A 24968-nucleotide genomic window follows, 5' to 3' on the forward strand; every position below is an offset into this window, starting at 1 on the left:
GTTCGCCTCGAGAAAAGAGAATGCGCAATTGGATGAGCGCGCAGGCGAAAAATCAGGAATAATAATAGGTGTCGACGCGAGAGAGACGAGCTCGTGGCAAGGCACTGACGAGATGGACAGGAATGACGGTGCGGCTTCCGATTACACGATATTACGGCGTGTCGGCCGTCGGCTGTCGGTTGTCGGGCTGGTGGCGCTCGAATGGTCGACGATGTTGCTCGCGAGTATTAATGATCGGAGGGGCAGATTTAATTAGCAGGAGCAAATGAGAGCGCGAGGCTGGGTGCGATCGATCATCGTGATAGCGTGCGTGGGCTAAGTCGGCGCAACGTTTTCTCGCGGTTTTCTCGCGGTTTTCTCGCGGTTTTCTCGCGTTGCGCGCCCGAAAAACCAGCAGCGAGACTTTGAAAAATCAGTCGAGCGCTCGCACACTCGGGGGCAAGAAAAATCCATCCAGGTATTTCCGCAGTGGAGCAGCCGCAACAGCAGCAACAGCAGCTAACCACGCATCATTGTATTTTAAAAGACGGCATAAAGAACTGGCATAGAGCTTTGAAGAGGCATCGTAAAAACATAATGCTCGGTCTTTGAGCCTGAGCCCGCTGAATGTTGTTGGAGACGCCGAGAAGCGCCAGAATAATTCGCCGCGGTGTGCAGGTGGAGAGGTGGAGACGAGAATGCGATGCCGGCTCTCCGGAACGAGCACGGGCCTGAACGCTAAGCGGCAAATACAGACACGCTTACCTGCCAATACGCGCAGCTTACATAATCGTTGGTTATTTAGTCGAGCTACTGCTTTAAATTCTGCCGGCTGCGTCTTACAATGACGTCAAAATCATATCGCGGCAAACTTATTCGATTCGTAAATATTAACAGCACGAGTGACATTGCAAAAGGCAAGAGCTCCTAAAATTCAAGTATCTCATTAGTCAGCGTAAGTTATTGCATCCGCAGAAATTTGGCGCAGAGCATAAAAGAGTGGAATTGAAAGAAGTTGAGTTCTTTTAGCGCGCACGTGTCTCCTTTGTTATTTATGAGTTATTCCTTGATTTTGTTAAGCATTATAACGCGAGCGAGGGAAGAAAAATACTCTGGCAAAAGAGGAAATTTATGAGAGCGAACGAGACATTTTCTTAATTCAATCTCGTAATCGTTCGGTCAAGTAGAAAGCCGGCTAAAAAAATAGAAGCCACGAAAAGCCCTCGGCATCAAAATAAATGAATCGGCGCAATGCGCGAGTAATGAGTTTTGATGTCCGCAAGAATATCGTAAATAAAATGCTGAAGGCGCGATTCCAGGAGAAATGCTGGAGAGCAAAGATCGCTCGAAACTTTCTCCTCGTGACACGACATTTAAAGTCGCTCGAGAACGAGAGGAAAGAAGGAGAGCGCGAGAGTGAAGTAATGGAAGTGCGTTAGACGCTAGATATAGCGTAATAGCGCAGAGGAATGACGAGAGACAGAGTGCTGGCAGCGCTGCTCGAAGAAAAAGTGTGCCCTCGAGTGGTGGGTCCTCGAGAGCGCCGCCGCGTCGTCCGAGTCGTCCGAGTCGTCCCAGTCGTCCCAGTCGAGTCCGAGTTGGTGGAGTACCTTGGAGCGACGACTGTCGGCGAGTTGTAGGCTTGTAGATGGGTCAAGCGGTGCTGCAGCGGCGATGAGTCAGCGAGCTGCCGATCTCGTTGGCGGCTCGTACTTGCGCAACTTGCCGCCCTGCCTGCGCCCCAAGAAAAATAGTCAACGATAATAGCCAATAATGAGGTTAACTCCGAGTTAATAGCTGCTGGATGAGCCGATCTCGGATGTCGGTCGTCCGTTCATTTGTTGTCCGTCAGCTCGTCGCGCGCTCAACAATCTCCGAATCCAGCTTTTCTACCAAGCAATTTGATACTTATTCCGAGTGCAACGGCCTCAGCTTGCCTTGTAATCCATTTAAATCACTTGACATCTAGCCTTTCCTGATCACACGAGGCTCACAGTCACTGGCGCACCGGCAATGCCAAGAATTCCTTATTGATTTGACGAGCTCGACAGTGTCCAGTTTCTATTTCCCGTCGAGAAAACAACTCGGCCCGAAACTGTGCATAGCAAAGTCGGAACAAGCACGATAATGATAGGCCTAAGCGCGTTAGAAATCAATTTGGCCTGAGCGCTCTGTGTTTTCGCCGACGAGCACGGCCGGCTGCACTGCATGGCCAATTTATTGCGCAATAGCCGACACTTAGGGCTCGCCTCTATAACAAGGAGGTTTCACGGCCAAAGGGGCGTCAGCGTGGCCGTCGGGCTTTAAGAGCGAGGCTGCTCACGCCCTGTGCTCTCTGCTCTCCGGCCGTAACGAGGAAAAAGCAGGCGCCGCCACCGCCGTCGCCGCCGCCGTCGCCGCTGCCACTGCGAAAATCAAAAGACCGTTAAATGTTAGTGGAGCTTTTTGCGCGCCCTGCGCTTGCTCGGCCGCCACATTATTCTCTTGATTGCCACCGACGATTTCTTTATGAACTGCAACTGCCCTGCTTTCCTCTGTGTGTATGCAAATTTTACTGCTGGCCCTTTTATAGTCGACAGTTCCAGAAATACGATGGCTCCTCGCAAATCATTTTTATTAAATGCAGCGGCAGCATCGCGCACAGCCTTCTCAATGACATCCGCAGAGATTGGTCGAGCGCAAGTGGCCTAGCGCTTGAGCACACACAGGGTGTGCGGATAAATGCCTTCGCAGTCGAGCGCAGAATGCCCTCTAATTATCATCACCTCGGCGCGTCCAAAGCGTAGCTAAACAGCTCACCCGAAAAGAAAGAAAACGAGAGACAAGGGAACACGGGGATTGGTATTGCGCGCGTGCTAACGATGATAGTTATTTCGGGAGAAAAAACGACTGGTTCGAGAAAGACGCGAGCGAGCAGGCGGATGACGAAAGCGAGCGAAGCGAGGAACACGCGGAGGGGGGGGGGGGGGCTCGGGGGTTGTTAGGCGCGAGCAAGAAGCGGGCCAGCTTGTAAATCTTGTCGCTAACGCTGCGACTTTATTACTCGTAATCAAGCGGCCATGAATTCCGATGGAATCACCTACGTTGTATATGCTCGGCTCCGCGCCCTCTACTTATGCAGCGCCAGGGCAGCGCCCGGGCAGTGCTCGTCCACCAAATGTATCTGCAGCTTCGAGTCCCGCAACACCGAACGCGCCTTTTCTCTTCGCGAGCGGTGTTTTACGCGTGAACGTCCCATAACCTGCCGCTCATCTGACTTTTCAATTAATCCTCCAACGCCTAGATTAATGCCTTGATCGATATCTGTTTCAGGTACGTATACAAACCTGCGGCAGCAACTCTGGCCGCGATGCACCACGCGACGAGGAAGCGAGTCTGACGCGACGAGAGCCTGACAGAGCTGCGAGCCACGGTAAGAGCTGCCGCGTCTCGGCTCCGATAGTTTGACAATTACACGTTAGCACTGCAGAAGAGTCCTCGCAGCCAAGCTGTCGCGGTCGCGCGGTCGCAGCACAGCCGAGAGGTAGACTGTGCCGGGAGAGGAGCTCGAGGAAAGCTCGCAAAGGGCCGGCGATCGAGCGGGCGCTCCGCCGGCAGGACCGGGAGGCTGGACGAGAGGACGAGGGCCCCAGCGGTGCGTGGGCGCGCCGCGCAGCCCGAGGTGTACGGCAATTATCGAGTAATTAGTCGCGAGAGGCCGGCGCGGTGCGCAGGTGGACGAAGCATCGGCGCGGAGGGGGGAGGGGAGCCGGGGCGGTCTCCGCAAAGCAGCGAGGAGCTGCAGGCGGGGAGAGCGCAGGCGCGCTTTTTATCGGCGCTCGCGATGGTGGGGCCGCGTTAAAAAGGTGGCTTGCCTCTGAGCGAGGCGTTGCGCAAGTGGCTTAAGCGCCGCCGCCGCCGCCGCCGCCGCCGCCGCCGATCGCACTCGCGGCTCGAGCGAGAGCCGGCTCCCTCGCGCCTTGTCGCTGTATTCGGTATCTGGAGCAGGCCCGAAGGTCGATCTCACTCTCGCGAGCTCTCGCCTCTCGTGGCCAACTAATTAAAATTTATCCGCCGCTCTCTCGGCGCCGACCTCATCTAACCTTATTCGAGCGGACTTTGGACGGTCGTTCGGCGCAATTAGCGAGCCGCTGCTCTCCGCGGCTCCGCTGCCTCCGCTGCCTCCGCTGCCTCCGCTGCCTCCGCTTGGTTTTAGGTGGCTGCACGCGCTACAGAGCCACTCGCCGCTCTTTATCACTGCGCCTTTTACAAGCCTCGTATTTTCAGTACTCTCCCTCTTTCGATCCACTTTTCGATACGCCGCCGCGCTTTCGAAACTGCTTTGTACTCGCGCGGCAGCCGCAATTTGTAATCTGCTCTAATCTTGCACTTGACAGTAACCCTCGGTCCGCGTACTCTGCTCTCCGCGCTTAGAAAGTAACCGGCAGATTTATAGTGTCAATCTGCGAGATGCAGCCTAAGGACCGAGAGCCGTGGCAGCGCATCGATCAGAGTCACGGCGATTCAACTGGCTTTTCTTCTTCGGCCGGCCGCCGAAAGTTCGCTGCGAGCTGCCGCTCCAGTTCACCTCGGTTGCCGTGCTGGGCCTGCTGCACCCGGGGGCATCAGCGGCTAACGAGCCTCCGCGTAGCGCGGCGGCGCTGCGAGCATCGTAAATAATCAACGGCTCGTCGCTGGTTGCCCGGCGCGCGACCACTCGCGACGATCCATCGCACGTCGTAAACGCGACACTGAATAACGGCTGCCTAGCTGATCTGTATTTCTCCAGGTAGCTGCGCGGTACGTCCGCGTCGTTACCCGCCGCGATGCCGTGCGAAGCAGCTTGCAAAATTGCACGGGCGCAATTTAGCCGGCTAGTGACGCAATTGATTGCGCGCGTACGGGGAAGAGGAGGGACGAGCGCGGAACGCGTCGGGGGGATGCTGACGACGGAAAAGGACGAGCAGACGTCGCGAGTTGATCAATAATTTGCTGGATTTAATAGAGCAATCAATCAGGCGGCGAAGGCCGCGGCAAAAGGAGGAGAAGGACGCTCGGCCGTGGAAACGATCGAAAAGACGTCAGAGTAGGCGGCTCGTCGCGTTTTTCGCGCGTCGCTCGGTCCGCGCGGAGCCCTGCCGCCGCTGGAACGACCGCTCCGACGATTACACTTGCAAAAAGTGGCAGATGACGCACGGGGTTCACGGGCAGCAGCATTATCGCCATTAAGGATGCGCCGCGCAGCGCGAATATGATCGACGCGTAGCGCGGGCGGCAGATGAAGCACTTGTCCATTAGCAAGCGGCTCACGTCGCTACCGCTGCGCGCGCTCGCACTGCGATATGTCGCCCGGCTAATGGGTTAATGCCCAATCGCTCGGCTCTCCATCCTTAATCAATGCGCAGTGCCAGGGACTGCGCCGCCGAGAAGTGTGTCGTTATCGTTAATCGACGCTACTTTGCGCGCCGTTTTTACGACGATTGTTTGGAGGCTCGGCCGAGCCGAGAACGAGGCCAAATAGCCTGGAATGAGCTGTTGCTCGCGCGCCAAGCCCTGCAATCTGGCCGGCATAAAAAGAGCCTCGTCTCGGCAAAGGCTCGCTCTTTAGCGAGCGCCTCGCCAGCGTTGACATTGTCGCGCGCGCGCGCATACACTTGATTTTTAGTGCTCTCTTTGAGAAAGCGCTAAGCCGTGCTGCTGCACAGTTGCTTAACGATCGAATAAATCATCCGACGTCGGCTGTCCGCCACTTTTCTCTATGTCGCCTTACGGCACAGCGTCTTCTCCGCTCAAGTGCAAACACTGCTCTTCGACGCTCGCTTTCACGGTCGCGCACCGCCGAGCTTCCGAACCGATCGGCGTCGGCCGGCCAGCTACGGGGGCACGTGCGGCGCGCGCGACGGCACGTCGTCGCCGAGGAGTCACGTCGCTGGAATCGCCGGAACCGCCGGAACCGCCGCCACACGCCGGATGCTCCGCGCACGCCACTGGCCACTCGCGCCCAGTCGACGCTCTCTCGACTTTCGGCTGCACCGTGTCTTGGCATTTGTCAGCCGGCCTTAATTATTAATCACTTCTGCGGGACGCGAGAATTTCCGAGAAGCCCACGCGGAGATGTTGCTTGTAGCGGACTCTTATCTGCCGGCGGCTCCTCCGGACACTGCTCACTAGCGAGCACCTTTCCAAATCGTTTTGTGCCCACATCAGCTCAGTTTCCGAGAGCTTTCTCTCGTTTGCATTCGTGAACACAAGCTGCGCGCACGCGACTCATTTTTTATAGCGCTGAAAGCCGTTCAATCCCGTTTCTTTTACTCGCAGCGATTGTTTCACCGCGAGAAACTTAGCGGGCAACGAAGCTTCCGTTTCCCTTCGTCGAGTGACACTGACGAGAACGAGAACGTTGAAGCACCAGTGAGTCCCCTAGCTGGGCGCGCTGGCGAGCGATAACGTTTCGCTGGTCCCGCAGGCTTCGGTCGCGCTCGAGCCTCGGCAAAGTGCCAGGCTATTTGCTATATTGCAGATCTCTCGTTGGCGCAAAAGTAAGGAGAAAAAATCGTGGGAAAACTCGCGGGGAAGATCGGGCGGTCGATCGATCGATCGAGCGAGCGAGCGAACGAGCGAGCGAGCACGGTGTACGTGCCGAGGATCAGGCGGGTGGTCAAGGAAAAAAGGGAAAAGGAATGAATCCCGCGCGCAGCACTTTCGTCGAGAGCGGCCTTTATGAGCTCCCTCTCTCTCTCTCTCTCTCTCTCTCTCTCTCTCTCTCTCTCGGTATCGCTGTACGATCGGCCTCGCGCGATTGATGGATTTCTCGCGACGCAACGTTTAGCCGCGTGCACACGTGTTGTGTGTGTGTGTGTGCGCGCGCGCGGCTACGTGTCTGTGCAGATTGTGCAACCAGCCACGCTGCTCACCCCGAAAGCCGCGGAGGTGAAATCGCGCAACGTACGTACGTACGAGAGCCTCTTGGATTAATTGCCGCGCGACTGACTCTTTTGTTTATTTGTGTCGTCGATGCGTCGTCGCGGCAGCTGCACCGCTGCACTCTCACTCTCTCGGTTTTTCACTCGCTCGCCAGTTTTATTTATTTCTGGCCGCGCACGCGAGCAAACACTCTCTACTACAAGTACACATACCCAACGTTTTTCTTCGCTCGTCGCAACGAAAATTAATCTCGTTTCATTTCAATTGAATAATATACAAATTGGACTGCACGCAATTTTTTGCTCTTATCTTTCTCTTCGCAGATTTCACAATGCATGCGCACACTTGGCACGCGGCGCGCATTCCCAACAAAACGTAACAGTATTTCGGCTTGCAGTTTTTAATTTTAATTATGTGCTTATACAATTTTTTTTGCATCTGTTGCTTGAATTATTCATATACGTGTTCGTGCTGTATGATAAGTGAATATACACAATAGTCGTGGGGATTGCGGTGCTTTCTCTTAATCACCATCATGCGTATTTTTTGCCCATCTCCGCTTGTATCTGCCGCGGCGCGGCGCGTCGATTCAAAGTCACGGAGCGCAATGACGATATACTCGTCGTAATTTTTAATTTCACGCCCGCGACGCGTCTGCGATATAGCGATATCTGTGTCATCCGACTGACAAGGCAGCAAGCAGCGGCCGACTGTAACATTCACAGTGCGCTTTCGTGCGCTCTCCAACGTGTCCGAGTACTCGTCACGACGAAGGCAATTGCTACGCCTCTCTCGAGCGTTTCGATAATTCGCTAGTACGTTCGCCGCGGGAGCGTAGCACACGTTCTCGAGTGCACGCAGAAAAGCTGCAGTGTGGATGGGTGCCGTACAGAAGCTCGTGGCGCGTAACAGGAAGCATAAATTGAGCAGATATATAAATAGAAGTGGACTGGTAATCGCGTAAAAATGTGTCTCTGCGCGGCGAACGGCCGAATGAAAAGTTGATTGTATCCGAGTGTAAGCCTGGGCTGCGTTACCTAATTTTAACGGAGAATCAGTTTGCCAAATAAAAGCAGGCCGTAGCGACGCGTTATTTGGCCAACAGAATCGGCTCGCGCCTTTGAGTTATTGCTGTGCTATCCGAGCATAGAAAAAGTAGCCGCGGACGAGCGGGACGCGCGATCGCCGATAAGCCGGCGGCAGCAGCAGCAGCAGCAGCAGCCACGGCGCTTGTCGTTCAAAGAGCCGCGACACGAGCTCCAAGAGACTAATGGGCTGCGAGTATTGTCGTCCGACGCGGTGGCTCGGCTGCCTGATAAAGTGCACGTAGACCTCGCGTCAAATCGCGTCGCAGCTGGCGTAGGCGCGCTCGCGAGTCAAGATCAGCGACCGCCCACGACTTGCCTTCCTTCTTTCCTTTTGGATCGCGCCTAATTCTCGATTCCCGCGACGATAGCAGCCAGCGCATGGCCAACAGCGGCCTCTGTTTTGCTCGACGCTCGTTGCAACAACGACCCGACGGTACGCCGCGTAGCCAGCAGCCGCACCGGGTGCTCGGACCGTCGCCCCAGAGTCGATGTCGCTCGTTGGAAGCGAATAAATATGCAAAGGTCGCGGTCGTAGGAGGGAGATGAGCAGTCGCGATCATGTCAAAGATAACGAGCTCCCAATCCAGTCGCGAACGCCGAGGGCGTCTCTCGGGGTTCGGCCGAGTGGTGGTCGCCCCGGTGCAAGCTCCGACTGCTCTCGCCTGTCGCCGATCATGGAATCGCAAAGTCGACCAGCGCGCCACAGTCGCAGTGGATGAGCATTCGTTATCGTCGTCGTCGTCGCTTCGACAAGTTTGCTCTCGGTACGAGCCGTTGCCCAATCCGATAGCCTGGCCGGCTGTTCAGGCGGCGACCGTGCGGCGCCCGGCAGACCTGCACTCGGCGAAGCAGTCCGTGATCAAGGAGACGGGCATGCCAATGCCTCAACGAAAAGCCCAATCCTAATGCATCGATGGCTGCGCGCGCGGGCGCCCTTCCGAAACTGCCCATCGACCCCCATCTTGTGCTCGAGTCGCGCGGACGGATCGCGAGAGCGGCTTAAAGGGCCGCAGCAAAAGGCGATCTGCCCCATTGCCGAGCGAGCTGCGGCGTTGATGCGGGCCGCGCGCTCGCCGATCGGTATTCGACGGCGCGGTCGCGAAAGCTCGCGCGGAGCCGACTGCTGTCGTTAGCGGCTCGTTAGCGCGGTTGTTCTGGCGGCGCGCACTCTCGGACCCCCTCGCCGCCCGCCCGCGCGCGCGCGCACGCGGAATAAGAAAAGCCACTTTGGCCCGACAGCGGCCCGCAGCTCAATGGACGAGCGCTGCTCGCGAGCGCGCCTCCGCCGTCGCACGCTCGCCGGAATACATTAAGTCGGCGCGCGCTTGCCGCCCTGTCGAGCGCCGGCACTTTGGCCGCTCGCTCCTCGATCCAGCCCGTGCAGTTCGCTAATTAATGCCGGAATTCGGCGGACTGTGGCGGCGCGAGCGAGGCGTGAGCGAGGCGCGCGAGGTGCGCCCGCAACCTACCGCAGGCCCACATCAATCCTGATTTCTCGGCGGGCGCACCGCTTGCGCGAAGCTGCAGCTCGCCTGTAGCGCCGGCGGCGGAAGCACAAAGCCGCTGGCACATGAATCGACGCTATTCAAGCTGGCCGTCGCCGCGCGAGGCAGCTCGCTGCACACAATGCTGCTCGAACCAAGTTCATTATTGACATTAGGCCATTGTGCTTTTTTTGCCGCGGTGAATTGTTGTGCTATTAAGCAAGTGAGAGAGATGTATTGACTTATTGTCAGCCGCGCTTGCTTAACAATCGGCACTGCAGTTCCTTTTTCGAGAGCAGCAGCAGCAGCAGCAGCAGCAGCAGCGGCGACGGCGGCACAGTCTGTCGCGGTTCATCCTTCGGCCCTGCCTTCACCGAGCTGTGTCTTTTCGTGAGACTGCCAATTGTACTTGCATGCCGCACTCGGATACTCGGATCGTAATAACAGCATTTGCATACGTGCCACTTGACGTCTACGAATGCAGCGTGCGGTGGCGCCATGGCTCTCTCCCACTCGCCTATCGACACGCGCCGCTCTTCCGCGAGAAACCCATTGGCAAGAGCTCTCTCGCTCTCGACAAATGGATATCGCGCGGCGAATCGGGCTGCCGCTTATCCACTGCCACGCCGACGATCGCTACGAGTTTTGGAAAGCGAGGCGGCATTTATTAGTGTTCCCACGTTCATTACAGCTGTTGCCGCGGGTGAAAAAAGCTAAAGCGCGCATGGCGGCGGCAAACTATTTGTTGGCTTTCTAGAAACGTAGCGAATCGCACGTCGCATCGCACACGTCTTGCGAATGATTTTTCTTTGTCGCTGGCAATGCCAGCTCGCGCGCGCTCGCGCGCGCGCATCTAGCGGAAAGAAAATTGATCGATGCCCAGTTTTTCTGCGCTCGCGCGATCGCTTTTCGCAGATAAGCCTTTCGAAATTAGTCGACTATGAAGCGCGGTGCAGCGCAAGCACGAGGAGCCGGAGAACCGGGGGTTACAAAAAAGCTTCGGCGAGCGAGCGGCACATTAATAACCGCGGCGAGTGGGCATTTGATCGATGTTTGCGTTTGATGAATCGCTGTAGTGATCCCGTGGCGCGCGAGACCTTGCGGGACGTCTCGTTGCTTTTTATTTGACGATCGATAGCGAGAGAGAGAGAGAGAGAGAGAGAGAGAGAGAGAGTCGCTCCTTAAACCTATGAAAAGGAGCCGCGTAGCGTATATCGCCTAAAAATCGCAGTCAAGAGAGCGAGCAGCCGGGCCGTTAGTCGGCTGCATCGGCGTTTTTGCACCCGTTCGATTCTTCCAGGTATCGTTGGACGTTTGAACTCGCGAGAGGCGAGAGCTACACGATCGTCCGGAGCTTCGTGGAACGTATAATCTACGTTCTTTTCTTCTCCCGCTGCCGCCGCGTCTAGCGCGACGTGAGACTGCACACCTCGACTTTGCGATTCCGCCTTACCGCGATCCTTTATCTCTCGGCCGTGCACCTCCTTTTTTCCCCCTTTTCATTTTTTCTTTTCGTTTCGTTGTCGCGCGGCCTCGGCTTTTTCTTCGATTCCCGTCTTTTCGCAATTGGAATTGTCTCTCTCTCTCTCTCTCTCTCTCTCTCTCTGTCAACCGGACTGGAGGAGAGTCGAGTTCGCCGAAGCCGCGAGAACGGACTGCACTCGCTCACCGCGCGCACTTGACGGAATTCGTAATTAGTCGCTTCTTTGGCCGCTTTCGCTTTCTACGCTGAGGCTGCAGCGCAGCGACATAAAATTAGCGAACTGGCGCGCGTTCGATTCCAAGATTCCACGCGATATCGATGAATGGCCGTGATCCTGCTGTCCAGCGCCGCCACACGGCTAAAATTTGATTCGCAACGAACTGGAATGAGCGCGGCTCTGATTGAGCGGAGCTGTGGCGAAGAATCATCTAGAAAGTTAGGAAAGCGCTGAAAAGCGGCCTATCTGGCAGGAGCTGCGAGCGCGCGCTAATCGGATCGGCCACGCCGAGGCCGGCGGAGCTTTCCGTTGCTTTCGGAGGATCGTTAAAGCGCGTGGCGTGCAGCTGAGCGGAGCGCGTGTGGTCGGCCAAACGAGGCGCCCGCAGTCGTGACTTTCACCCACAATACTTACGATTCAAGTGCTATTAGAGTCTCGCGGTACAATTCGAAGGCAGAGAGCCGAGCTGACGTCAGCCGCGGTAATTTATACAGAAACCGATATTATGCCGGCGAAAGCCGTAGCAGTGAGTGCATGCACGTAGAAAAACAAACTAACCGCAGGCCGCTTTATTGAGCGTGTGAGAACCATAGGGATATTGCAGCAGCACCGTATCCAAAACACTTCAATAAATATAAATCAATATTACGGCGCTCGTTCGCGCCGGCAGCCCGTCGCCGGCTGTCCGGTCCGCGTCTCGCCTTGCCCCGAACGAGCAGCCGCGCAAACCGCAAAGCCGCAGCCAGCGCCTCGAAACCGATGCCGTCGCGGGCACCCGATTCGGCGCCGCCTCGTCGTCGCGGGAACGGCCACCGTCCGAGCGCGAAATCGGACGACGTCGGACGCTCGTCGTCGTCGAGCCCCCCAGAGATCTGCTCGTGCGCGTCCAGCTCCACCAAGCGGAAAGGTACCTTCGAGTTTATCGACTTGGCCGAGTATCAATGGCTGCTCGCAGCACGCGCGCAAATTAAATGCTCGCGCTGAGTTTTCCCCGGCCACCGGCCATTCAAATGAGCGCTCGCGCGAGCAAGCGGACATTAGCATACGATGAACATTGCCAGTCGAAAAAGAAGGAATTGCAAATGACGCGGAGACGCTGGCCCACTGGCGGGCTTGTGCAGCCCGTGTACGCGCGTACATCCTGCCAGCCTCGCACGGACCACGGCGAAATGATAGATGCGGAGGAAGAGGTAGACGTAGAGGCATAATGGAGTGGCGCGCGCGCGCCGACCAGAGAGGGAGAAGTGCGTGGGTCGAGCGCACGCGCGACTCTCACGCCTACGCGATCCGACGTCGTCGGGCGAGTAGCCAGGGACGCGCCGAGGATACAGCGTGCACTGGCGATGTGCAGACGCATCCTGCTCGTATGGGCGCGGCCCAAGTGCTGCAAGAACAAGCCCGCGAGGAGGGCTCGGGGGCGGGGGTAGGCAGAGGCACAAAAATTCGATAAAAACGCCAGATAGCAGGCGCGAGAGGGCTCCGTCCGGCTCCGTCCGGCTCCGTCCGACGACCGGATTAACAGCGACGCACGCGCTCGCGCGAGTGCGAAGCCGATGCGCTCTGCGATTTTCGTATGCATATCAAATGGATGTAGATAGGGCCCGCCGATTAACAGGCGCATAAAGTGCTCCGCTGTGATGCATCGCCGCGCATCGCAGCTTTTAATAAATACCATTTTATCTCCCTCGGCCGGAGCTCGCTCGCCGACACTTGCGGTGCGCCCCGTTCCGCAGGCGCAACTGGGCAGAGCAGCCCCTCGCAGCCGATTCAACAATGGAAAAAATCTCTTTGAAGCGTGTCGCGCGTTCCGTCGCGTCCGTACTTGGCTTCATTAAACGCAATAAATATCGTGTAAAATAACGAATTAATGGATGAACGAATGAATTCATCCTTGAAAGGAAGCCTCGAAGCAGGCGCGAGGGAGAGTCAAAGGACGACAAACGCGCCAGGAAAAGAGCAATAAATAAATTGAAAAAGTCACATTCACGCGAGCACAAGGAACGCGCAGCGGCGGAGGAGAGAATGAATGGAAATAAAGAGCGCGAGATAATAAAGAAAGATTGATTGGGACGAGCGCTTGGAGATTCGGCGGAGAAAAAAATAGGCCGAGAGCGTAGAAAAGGAGAAAGGAGAGGAGTGTATGCACGCGTCGCGTAAAAAGTGGAGAAAATAGCAGCATGCGAGTAAAGCAAGGATGTGCCAAGAGAGAGGCCAATCATAAAAGAACGAGAAGAAGAAGCGAGGAGGAGGAAGAAACGACGACGAAGAAAAAGGACGCGGCCAGAGAGAGAGAGAGAGAGAGAGAGAGAGAAAGAGAGAGAGCTGCGGTGTGTGCGCGAGAGAAGAAGATAGAAAAGGAAGAGAGAGGAGAAAAAAGGAGTGACCCGAACCGGTCCTCGGCTCGCGCCAGCTCGATCTCGCTCCTCTCTCTGAGTCGAGCGCGCTCAGGGGTCAACAGACGACGCGACGCCACCCCCGTCTCTCGAGTGCCAGAGCAGTCTGCTCAGGCTGTAGCTGTGTACCTACCTCCTCGCTGTCTCTCAGCGACTCTAACGGGTGTTGCAAAATCCAACGCGCGCACGCTTTCGTTTTTCACAACTGGCATTCGGCTCGAGCTGTTGTACTAAAAACTGGCCCATCGGCCGCCACCGCGATTTATCGGCCATTGTTCGAGTCGCTAATCCGCGCGATGAATTGGGAAAGCTATTGTGCGACAAATTAACGACGAGCGCCGCGGACTGCATACGCGAGCGCGAGGCTGGGGCTCGAGAGGAAACGAGAAATTACGTGGATTATTAGGAGTCGGGCAGCGAGCGGGGCTAATTGGCGCTCGAGGACTCTCGAAGAATAGCGCGTGATCGTGCATTTAGCTAGTCATAAGGAGCATTATGCGGGTACACGGACAGGCCATGTCAGAACAGCGAGAGAGACACGCGACCTGCCACGCGCCTCCTCGCATCCTCGGCCCTCATATGCGCCCTCTGTCCTCCTCTGCTCTCTCAAACCAGACCTTTCACAACTGGACATTTGTAATATGCTAATGGCCGCGCAACTCTCGTTGTCTTTTCTCTCTTCCTTTTGGCCCTTTCAGCGCCGAGAAAAATAGTCGGCCGATAATTGGAGAGCGAGAGCGCGAGCGAGGCTCTCCTCGACCAGCAGAGTGCTGTGCGCCTCATTGTTTTTCGCCAATGCGAATGATTATTATTACACACATATGCGCTCTTCCGCTCGATCGCTCGCTCGCTCTCTCGCTAGCCGAGAGCCGTTCCTTTGTCTCTCGCTCTGCCTCCACGCTACTCGCCGAGGACGCGTGTAAGCTCTCCCGGCCGAGACACGTTTCACAATCAAAAATCATTTCTTGTAATATGCTAATTATATTCTCGCTTGAGGTTTCGAGAAAAATGAATAATTCCAAACGGAGATGACTGTGTAACGCTCTCCAATACGCACTAATCATTCTCTGTGGTCTATTTCACAACCGCAGTCTGAATGCCCTCTGATTAATGAAAAAATACAAATAAGCAGCGTACTCAAAGGCAACAGTGAGAGTGCGCCTCGCACAAATTGCCACTAATTTGTTTAATGACGAGCATTAAAACTTATCGATGTAATCCGTATGTCGTGCAAGATAATTAGGTCATCCGAGCCCGGCGAAAACACCGCGGACGCGTGTATTCCGCAAAAAGGTGGCAATAGGCGGCAAAAGTTGGCTTAGCCATGTACGGCTTAATCGATCCCGTAATTGCAGCTCTGCTTTGCTCGCCACAGCCAAACTCTCTGCCGTCGTCGACGTCTGCGCGCGTCGTGCTCGCGGCTCCAGTTCTCTCTCTCTCTCCCTTTCTTCGCGCTCAGTGGGAGGGAAACAAGACGGAAATAAGATACGACACAACTGATAGGCCCTTGTGGCCGCTGATTACGTTTTCTAGGTGCACACGGATCAGCCAGCCGCGAGCGCGCGCGACGACACGAGCGAGAGAAAGATTGCTGGTGACATCATCCTTCGTTTGCAATTTCAGCCCCCGCACTTTTTGCTTCTCCGCGCATTTTATATTATACCCGCCTCTGATGCCGCTTTCATTGCTCTAATGTCATAGCCCTTGCGCCACGCAGATCTTGCGTACGCAACACAAAACTAGTAGGCAGTTTAGCCAGACGAACAATCGAGTGTTGATACGCGCGTGTTCTTAGCCAGGATCCAATTCTTGTTGAATTAAACCGAGCCTCGCCGCCTCACTTGAAAGTCCACTGGCACTGGACCGTACGCGGCATGCCGTTGCAGAATTTTCAAGCGCCATTATCGCACAACGGAAACCAGTATCAATTTGACACGGCATTAAAATTATCGAGACTTGAGAGACTGCAGCAGCCAACAGACTCGCGTACAACATTAAATGCCTAGATATTTGGACGGGGACAGCTGCGAGAAGTCTCTTATCTCTTGGCTCGCGTCTTTTCATTTTGCACCGTTTCACTTAATTTTATCACGCACGTACGACTTTATCACCGCAGCGCGCGATTTTGTCCTTTATTTCTCTCTCGGTTGCGTGATTTTATCGACGTCTCCTACACCTTTACTTTGTAATCAACTGGTCAGCATTATCGCTTCAAATTAATTGAATTGAAAAGCATAAGTGCGAAAAGTCGAGTCTGATTTTTTACGCGAACCAGTCGAGTCACCTTCTCTTTCATTGGGCATCGATTGCTTGAAAAATGCCGTATATACTGCTACTGCAATTGATCGCTCGAGCGACTCGCGCCTGTGGTTGATGTACACCAGTGGAAAGGGAACTGGAGAACGACATTAATGAAAATAGTTAGGAGCGGTTTTCGAGAGTAAAATCAACAGGCGAGATAAGGCGATGTAATTTTGCCGCGAATAAATGTATGCTCGCTTGACAGATATTATCGTCGACTGCTTTATTGAGAAATGAGGTAGCGCGCTCGCGCGTCCATTGTGCCGCAAAGATACGCATCGACGAGGCGAGGCGAGGCGAGGCGAGGCGAGGAATAACCGGAACATTGATGCGCCGACTTTGTGCGCGGCTCGGCGTCAAACGCGAATCGGTATTGTTCGGTGCCCGTTGCACGCTGCCCTCGACGAGCGATCGTCCCGATGCTGCGTATGCTGTTAGGCCCCGCAAGGACAAGACGGCGAATCGATAATTGCTTGCGCTCAGAGGGCAGGTCGTTGCGACGCGAGCGAATCGCGATGTCGGATTATTTATAAAGTCGACTGGAAATAATGAAAAATACCTCTTTGCTAGGGAGGCCGAATACGTTTTTAATTGCGTCGGCTTTACGAGAGAAAGAGACGTAACTGTTGAAGTGTCCCGCTCTCGCTCTCTCTCTCTCTCTCTCTCTCTCTCTCTCTCTCTCTTTCTCAATGGGGGTCGTCGACTCGAGCTTGTGAACGAGAAGGTGGAGGAGGACGGGAAGAAGACGCGCGAGAAAGAGAGGAGAGCTGCGCGCGCGTAGCCCTCGCGGGGAAGAAAGAGAGAAGAAAAAATGACGGGGGGACTGTTGCATATCGCGGCTGGAAAACAATAACGAACCGGTTGGCCAGTGCGGCGCAGCCGATGCGCCCGATGCGCCCGATGCGCCCGATGCATTCCAGGGAAGTCCGCCGCGGCCGCTCGTCCCACTGCCTCTTCTCTAAGCTCAAATAAATACGCGGGGCCCCGGCGGCGCGGGCGTCCTGCCTCAATCTCAGTGCCCATGTGCATCCAATTGATTCGCTCGCTTGCAATCCCCGCCCGCTGCTCGCATATTTTAATGACATAAGCCGGCTCCGCTGCTGCTTCTTCATGCATGCGCTGCGCGGCTTAATGCGCCTGTTCAATAATGCAGCCGCATGGGCTTTTCGCAAGCCAGCCTCGTCGTTTGTAGTGCCAGTGGGCGGCCGCCCGCGACAGCAGCCCCGCCGGACAAAGACGTTTTGCGGCTGCCGCTCGAGCGTCCGCAATCGAGCCGCGGCGCTACTTCGATTAGCGGCACGGCGAGTCCACCGATGCGCGATCCGGCGACTCTGGTCCGTCGAGCGAACTCGGTCGCAACGGAAAGTGGGAGGCCGATAACGAGAAGGCGGCACGCGTCACAAATCGCGAACATCGCCCGACACCCGAGCTGTCCGCGCGAGGCACGCAACGGGAGAGGCGAAGGGGCGCGCGCTCGCGGTTCGGCGAAGCCAGCCGCGTCGCCCGCACTGCTACCGATTCGGCTCGCCGGAATCCGCAGGCGAGAGCGCTCGAGGCGGGGCCTGCCTCGCCCCTCGGCTTTTTGCGCTCGGGACGGCCGTTGCAGCTTCCTCGTTGCCTGGAATTATCGAATTAGAAAGCTCGTGCCGTCGCCAGTTTTTCTCGGCAGCCCCGTGAAATTGCGCCGCTTTTCGGGCCTTTATTTGCCTGAGCTGCGTGCGCGCCGCGCTTTTTCTGCCGGCCCTCCTCGAGGGCCCCCCAATTGGACCTGTTCGCTTCGTGACGCGCCTACCGAGTGCTGGCTGGCTCTCGTTTGTTGGCCGCCACTGCCAGTATTTGCCAACGTCGTCGCTTCGATGTTCGACACTGGCTCCGTCCGAGTCGTCGCGCAGCAAGCTTCCGCGAGTATGATAACGAAGTCTTGGCCTCGCGGCCGACCTCCGACCCTCGGTCTAATGAGCACGCGCCGAGGTCCATTGTGCAGCAGCGCTCTCGGGATTCCTCGTGCAGTAGTGTCGTCGTCGCGCGTGAGCGAGTCGAGGCCCGCATGCTCTCTCTGCTACGTGTGTGTGTGTGTGTGTGTGTCTGCGTGTCGGCGCTGTTGCTCGTTTTGCAGCTGAATATCATAGAGCTCGCGCGGCGTTCCGGGACTACACACTCGGTGCGCCGGCGTGCGCGCGGCTCTGCGACGCCGGAGAGGTCGGCTTTTACATCGGAATCCAGCAACTATGCGACCTCGCGTGTTCTCGTTTGCACGGATCAATTAGATTTTTTTGCCCGCGCGCCTATTGTTGGGCCGCGAGCAATACAATGGGCCAAGAAACAAGACGAGTAAACGTCACTTTCACCCTCGCTACCTACTCGCTGGCCGTTGCGCTTCTGTGCTCCTCTCCGACCAGTGCGAAGCGAACGAGGGCGCTCGTCGCGGCACCTCCAGCGCTCGATGCTGTCAATGGGAAATGCACGCGCGTTGACAGCGCCGTAAAAGCCGGAATGTCGTTGGAGCGCGACGCGCAAGCTCATCGGCCATGGGCCGTTGAGCGACGAGCGTCGGCCGGCGATGCGATTGCGATTTTTACGGCTTCCCGGGGGACGACGTTATCGCGGCAAATTTGTTAGTTTGCATCAATCGAGCCAAGCGGAAGAGGCATGCTCGCGCGCCTGCACGTCGGTTTAACGAGCTCGTAAACGATGCCGCTGCGTCGCTCGTTTTTTGCCAAATGAGCGCGCCGCTACGGATGCAAATTGAGCTGCGGGGTCTCGCTGCACGAGAGCGGCCCATCGGGGCCGAGAGCGAGTTGAGAGGACATAACGACGAGGCCGTGGCCGTTAGAACGCTCTTAAAGACGCGCTACCGCGCTTATCTGATCGGCGATCGAGACGCCGATAGTGATATATCGGTGCGCGGGTGCGCGGCCGCGCGAGTCCGCCCGCCGCTTCCAGTCCCGCGCTGGCGCAGCCGGCGATGCCTCTGTCAGCGAGCGCCTAACAAGATTTGCCTTGCCTCTTCGCGAGCCAATTCGGAAGCGGTTATTGCTCGGCTAACAATCCGTCCGTCAGTGTCCGCAAATGGCTCTCCCGGCGCAGCTGCAGAGCGATCAATTTTCGAATCGCGCGCACCTCCGCCAATTAGACGGAGATCAAATCAGCGACTAATGCCGCGAGCGCGGCTGCGGTGAAGAACGCACTGTGCCGCGGGAGCCTGCGCGAGTAATTTATACGCGATGCCAGGCAGAGCGTCGCGGCAAACAGTCGGCAGTCTGGCCGGAGCGCGAACGCGCGCGCGCGCGCGCGCGCACGAGCTGATTCACGCGGCGGCACCGCGAGCTGATTTACGGAGCGCACTCTCGCCTCGTTTCGTTATTGCAGCGCGCGAGCTCGGCCAGCGTCGCCTGTGCAGCGCGCGCCCGTTACTGGGTTAAGGTCAGACTGGCCTGTCGCTGTCGGCTCGCGCCTCGCGCTATTCCGCGCCGATCGCCTCTCATCCTCTTATTTATCGCAGCGCCGCGCTCCGATATTCCGGCTGCGCAATATTCCTCGCGAGCGCCATAACAGGACAAGTGGGGCTGCTGCCAGCTGCCTCGGCGCGCCGGTGGCAGCTTCCTCGAACAATTTGTCGCCGCGCAGCAGCGGTGTCCGCTTTCAGTGCACTCGGCGCGCTGCGATGTGCGCCACTGAAAATCAGCGCCTCGAAATCTGGAAACACGATACATAAATGAGCTTGCTCGTGCTGCTCGTCGGGGGAGCGGGCCGCGATGCTATCGGCGCGGGCGGTGCGGGCGGCGCGGGCGGCGCGGGCGGCACGGGCGGCGCGGCCGGCCGCGATCATCAGCTGAAATTTCTGAAAGTCCGAGTTGCGACCTTCCTCGTTCGATTGCCCATCTGGAAGGCAAGGCACGCGTCTCTCGCAGCAGCAGCAGAATGTCGCCGTAACGAGGTCCGCCGCCGCGGCCACCGGTTTCTCTCCTCCGCCTCCTCCTCCTCCTCCCCCACTTGGTCGCCGCTCATTTTCAATCTCGCGCAGTGAGCGCAGCAGCGGAAGAAAGCCGCGGCGCAGAAAAAACGAGTGGGAAAAGAGAAATCGCGCGACGACCGGCCAGGGGGCGGCGAGTCTCGCCCGCGATGACACGACTCTCGACGCCGAGCGACCTCGGCTCTCGATTCTCGAATGAGACCTGATCGACGGCCTTCGGCCTGCACGGATACGCGCGATCTGGCTATGATGCGTTGAACGGCCGCTTCCTCCGCAACGCTCACCCGACGACCCAACGACTCGTTGATCGCCATCCACCTATTCACCTACCGCACGGATGGGCTTGGGCGACGCTCGTCCATCTCTCTTCGGCGATGGTTATTTTTTGCCCCGGCGCACTCGAGCACTTACTTCGAATGTGATGTTGCAGCTGCGACGTGTCTCGGCCGTTGATGAGACGGACCGATCGTCGTCCTCTTCTCAACGGCTCTCGCTCGACTGCCCGCGAACGTGTTGCTATGTTTATTAACCACTCAAATCACGGCCGCTCACCGGTTTCTCGGCCGGCTCCTCTTCGCTTGCTAGTTGGCCCGCTCATCTCTCCCGCGGCAAGCTACGGGCTAGCGCTGCGCTCCTTCTTTTCCCTTCGCGATCAGTTACGCATCAGTCGGTCTCTCGGCATTTTCTCGGCGCCCTGTCGAACCTTTAACGCCATATCCAGCTGCACGATCGGCCTCGCGCTCTCCAGTCGCTCCAGTCGCCGCCTTCGCGCCAAGGACCAATACCGAAGGACCAAAATTAGTGGGCAGCAGTGATAGCTATACCCGCGGAACTTTTCGAAAACGAGCTTTCCACAGAGCAATCGTCCAAGTCTATGTAATGACGATTTTGAAACTTGTGTTTTCTTTTTGATTACCGATTCTGAGGTTGTATCGCCGAGTCGTGCTACCGAACTTTAATTGTGTGATTCAAAATTCAGGGTCAGCACTGACATCCTGCCGAACGCTTTAGACTTGCTACATCATTAGTAGACGATAAAATACCGTTCGTGAATATTGTAAAGGTGCGTCCAGCTGGATGTTCGATAACTATCTTCTCGTTTTTACAGAGTCTGGCCACAGCTTGGACAGCGGCTCCCCGTTTTGGAGGATTCAATTGGATCAAGATCTTCTCGATACTATTAGTTCGATATACCCAGAGTGGTTCAAGGTCAGCTAAATTTCGTTAAAACATCGAGCACGGTCAGACGCGTAACGATAGTCCGCAAGCACTAATTCCCGCTAATCACAGGACTACACGAGCAGCAGAGCCTCGAGTTCTGGGCCAAACGCCTCCACGTCGCTGCCGCTGAGCGGCAATAGCGGCAGCAGCACCAGCAGCAACAGCCCTGGCAGCAGTACCAGCAGCAGCAGTAGCAGCAGCACCAGTAGCAGCAGCAGCAGCAGCAACAGCAGCAGCAGCAGCAGCAGCAGCAGCAGCAGCCCTTGCAGCAGCAACGGCGGTAGCAGCAGCACCAGCATCGCGGGTGCTACCGCAGCGCCGGCCGACTCTACCAGCGAGCCACGCGTCAAGCACGAAAGTTCGCCGCGTAGGATTGGCAAAACCGAGTCCAAGCTCAAGTCCAAGCTGAAAAAGATAGAAGGTCTTATCAAGGGCCGCAAGGATAAGCGAGAACGAGAAATCAAAGAAGAAAGGTTTGTATGATCCGTCCTCGGCATCAATTTTACTGCGTTCCATATGGAAATGGGTATTGCCCAACGACGACGTCCCTTCAGCTGGTCAGCGTCATTAAAACGACATGTTGTTCGAAAGCAGAGCAGCGTACGGATACAAGAGCACGCCAAAGCTGTTTCCATCGAAGGATAAGGTCGCGGACATCGTTCTGAAGAAGATAGCGAACGGGGCGAAAATGGCCGAGGGTAATCAGTCGCCTCCGAAGGTGGAGGTCGACGACTCGCCCCTTCAGCAGGCCATGGAACGCAACAAAGAATGTGAGTAGCCCGTCTCTGTGCTGCGCTATTCTCTTGTAATGAATCTTTTCCCACGAAAATTGGCCCTTTTCAAATTCACTTGGCCCTCCGGCAAATCATTAACTGGCATATCTGAAATTAATGAGTTTTAATTGGACCGACTGCTCGTACTCGACAATCCTGCGAGTGGATTTTTCTTCTTTCGGTATTAATTAATTTGGTTAAAATCGCACTAAAAAGCCAGCGCATCGGCGAAGCTTCGGCGAATTCTTTGAACCATTTAGGTGAGCGCGCGACGCACAATGAATTAAAGAAGATGACGGTTTTTACGTGGAAATTATTTATTAAGTATCATACTCACGACCTTCATCTTTTCTTTCGATCAGCTGCTTAAATTAAAAATCTCGGCGAGCTCAATATCGCACAGTCCGGGCCTTTTTGTTTGCGCACCACGAGCAAACTCCGATAATTAACCGACGTGATTCGGCCCCGGACCCGCGCGCCGAACTAACATTACAGCAGTTAGCAAAGCATCATTTATACACTCGTAACAGTTGCAATGCCGAAGACAGGAAGAAAAGCCGAGGAAAAAGCAAGTTTTACGAGAGAATTATCGCCGCGCATGCGCGGAAGCGTTCGTTTCATGGTTTTTACCGCCGAGAAGCGCGCGCTTTGTGAATTCTTCGGCTCGCTTTCAAGCGTTAGTCGATAAGTGGCCCCTTGCCGATTGATTATTAACTGAAGTGCATTGCTGCAGTACGTTGACCGTGAAATTGCCCCAAGCTTCGCTCAAATCTTTATGCCCCTAATGAGCGAACACTCACTGCTGCCTTTTCACTTTTACTCTTCTCTTTCCACCTATTCTCTTTTCCTCAACTTGCAATTCGCATGCAAAATATAATAATTCTTCGGTACTCTGCCGCTGTTATTAAATACAACATCAGTCGCAACGAGCGCAAGCAGCGCTTTAGTATTGTTCTTCGTTTCGTCCAGCAGCTGGACATTTGTTCGATTTTCGTAAATCACCGCGAATGTTCGCCAGATGAAGCTCGCACTAAATCGTGAAAATTTAACAAGGCTATGAAAACTAGAACGCCTCTGTACTTTGATAGGACGTTCGGCCTTTAATGCGCGACATAAATAAACATGCGCGCACTCGTTGCTCGGCAATAGAGGCTTAGAAAGTGAAAAACAGAAAATAGGTGGGCGACGAGGTGGCTCTGGAGGTGCTTTGTTTTGATGCGCCTCGATATAGCTACGACCTTCTCTCGGGCTGACGATCGGCTACGGAAGGAAGAGAGCAAGTCCCGTTCACTCGTTACGTGCCTGCGCCGACTGTCGTCCTCGCGTTATCGACCGCGCACAAGTATTCGATTTGGCACTTGGGATGCCTAGCCACTGGCCCCTGTCGCTCCCAACTCTCATCTTCAGTCGTATGTTAAGATTAACGTTAAGATTCTGATTTTTCACCACCGCGTAGTTCGCATCGCTGTTATTCCCGTTTCATACAGCAGGCGCGATGGGTTTGCCGCAACGGACAGTTTTCGGGAGCTCGAGTAAGTAGGCCGCTGAAAATATCGATCCAAGTGGAATAAACATGTGTTAGGTCGCTCGTAGCGCCCTTTCTCTTTGTCTCTACATCTCGTTGCTCGTATTCGCCTCCGCGTGCCCCTTTGCGCGCTACACTATGGCGGCTCTTGCATACCAATTGCTTAGACTTCCTTCCGTCGTCGACTGGCCGAGTCAGTGCTGAATCGAATGCCAATCGGCGGTGTCTATGACATTGCGTGGCTCGCGATCGGTGCCAACGCCGATGCGCGCTGTGCACCTGCCGTAACGCTGCGCACCAATTGTTTCGTTGCTGCAAACGTCCGCAAGACGTTGCTTGGTCAAGCATGATGAGATCGGTCGCCAGTGCTTACTGTGGCGTGCTAAAGGAGCCCCTTAGCCGATGAAAATCTGGCAAGGCGACGATGTACGCCTGATTCTGATTTGAGATAACGCGTTTGCCCGCGAAGGCAAGCAGCGAGCGCGGAAAGGTGAAGCGGACGGAAGGCGAGGAAGAGGCGCAGAGCGAGCGCTGCCTGGCTAAAGTAACGAGTATACAGGTATCATAATTGCGGAGGCGCAACAACGTTATAAAGCAGGCGCACGGAACGAGAGAAGAAGAGGCTATTGAGGCGGGACTAGCGCGCCGCCTGTTATAAAACACCGGTGTTACGCGCGTGGGCCGTGGGCAGAGCCGAGAGCCGAGAGCCGAGAGTCGAGCGTCCACGCGCGTTGTACGCTTTTTCGCCTTCTCCTCTGCCGATCGCACGCTTCGTTCGAGCCTCGCGAACAGCCTTCGAGTCGAATTGATACGCGCGCATCTTGCCCAAGCCCAGGCTGATCGACTCTGGCTGTGCTGCTTCACGGCAAGTGCGCGCTCGCTAGGGTAGCGCCACGCGTTGCTTTGCTGCAAATAAGTCTCGCTTGCGCTCTGTCTTGCCCCGCGACTTTATCGCTTGGCGATGTCGTAAATATAGAACAGGAAACATACTTCAAGAAATATTTATAGTTGAATGTATTTCGAATTATTTGCGCCGAACAAGTAGCAAAGCCTCCAACGATTGGGCAGCTGTGGTAAGTCTCCCAATTTTCATCGGCTAGCGACTGCAGGAGTAGGACCAAATGGAGAAAGGGAGAAAGAGAGCGAGAGAGAGAGAGAGAAAAAAGGGCGAACAAGCGCTCGTCGCGCAACATCTCTGCCAGCGGCAGCGAGCAGTTCGCGCAATTAATTCGTCCGCGGTTCGCTGTTTATCGACAGCTGCAGCTCGAATTAACGACGAACGCCTCCTTTCGCCGTGCCTGCGCGATCACTCTCTCGCCTCTTCGAGCGATACTTCTGCGGGCGCTTCTGTCTCTCTGTCACGGCTCAAACGCGACTTGCGATTTCAATGCGCGATATAGTTTGCTCTTTCCGGTGCGCTGGCGCGCGATCCGGTTCGCCCACTGGCCCGCCGCCACGGCGCGCGGCGCGACACGCGCGAGCAGCTCTAGCCGCCGCGCCGCCTGCCCCTATGAATATGCAACGATCAATAGCCGTGCGCTCGAGCAACGCGCCGATTTATTTATAGAGCTGACGCGTCTCCCCTTCGACCGCCACTCGGTTTTTCACTTGCCAAAGCCCCGTCCGCC

At 55.9% G+C, this 24968-nt stretch overlaps 1 protein-coding gene across 9 annotated transcripts in view; it reads left to right on the forward strand.

Annotated features, from left to right (window-relative positions):
* LOC131669239 (myocardin-related transcription factor A) overlaps positions 1 to 24968 on the forward strand; it is a 133084-nt gene that overhangs the window by 64903 nt on the left and 43213 nt on the right. For 7 of the 9 annotated variants that reach the window (XM_058943985.1, XM_058943976.1, XM_058943982.1 and 4 more), the window contains exons 2-4: positions 20930 to 21030; positions 21112 to 21515; positions 21634 to 21812. In XM_058943985.1, the coding sequence (XP_058799968.1) occupies positions 21731 to 21812 (82 nt within the window). In that variant the 5' untranslated portion in view covers positions 20930 to 21030; positions 21112 to 21515; positions 21634 to 21730. Of the gene's footprint in view, positions 1 to 3294; positions 3392 to 20929; positions 21031 to 21111; positions 21516 to 21633; positions 21813 to 24968 lie in introns of those variants that run through there. The other 2 variants (XM_058943984.1, XM_058943977.1) reach the window with 2 other exon arrangements.

The sequence above is a fragment of the Phymastichus coffea genome, unplaced genomic scaffold (genome assembly GCF_024137745.1).
Source record: "Phymastichus coffea isolate CEN01 unplaced genomic scaffold, Cenicafe_Pcof_1.1 PCOF00090, whole genome shotgun sequence".
NCBI lineage: Eukaryota > Metazoa > Arthropoda > Insecta > Hymenoptera > Eulophidae > Phymastichus > Phymastichus coffea.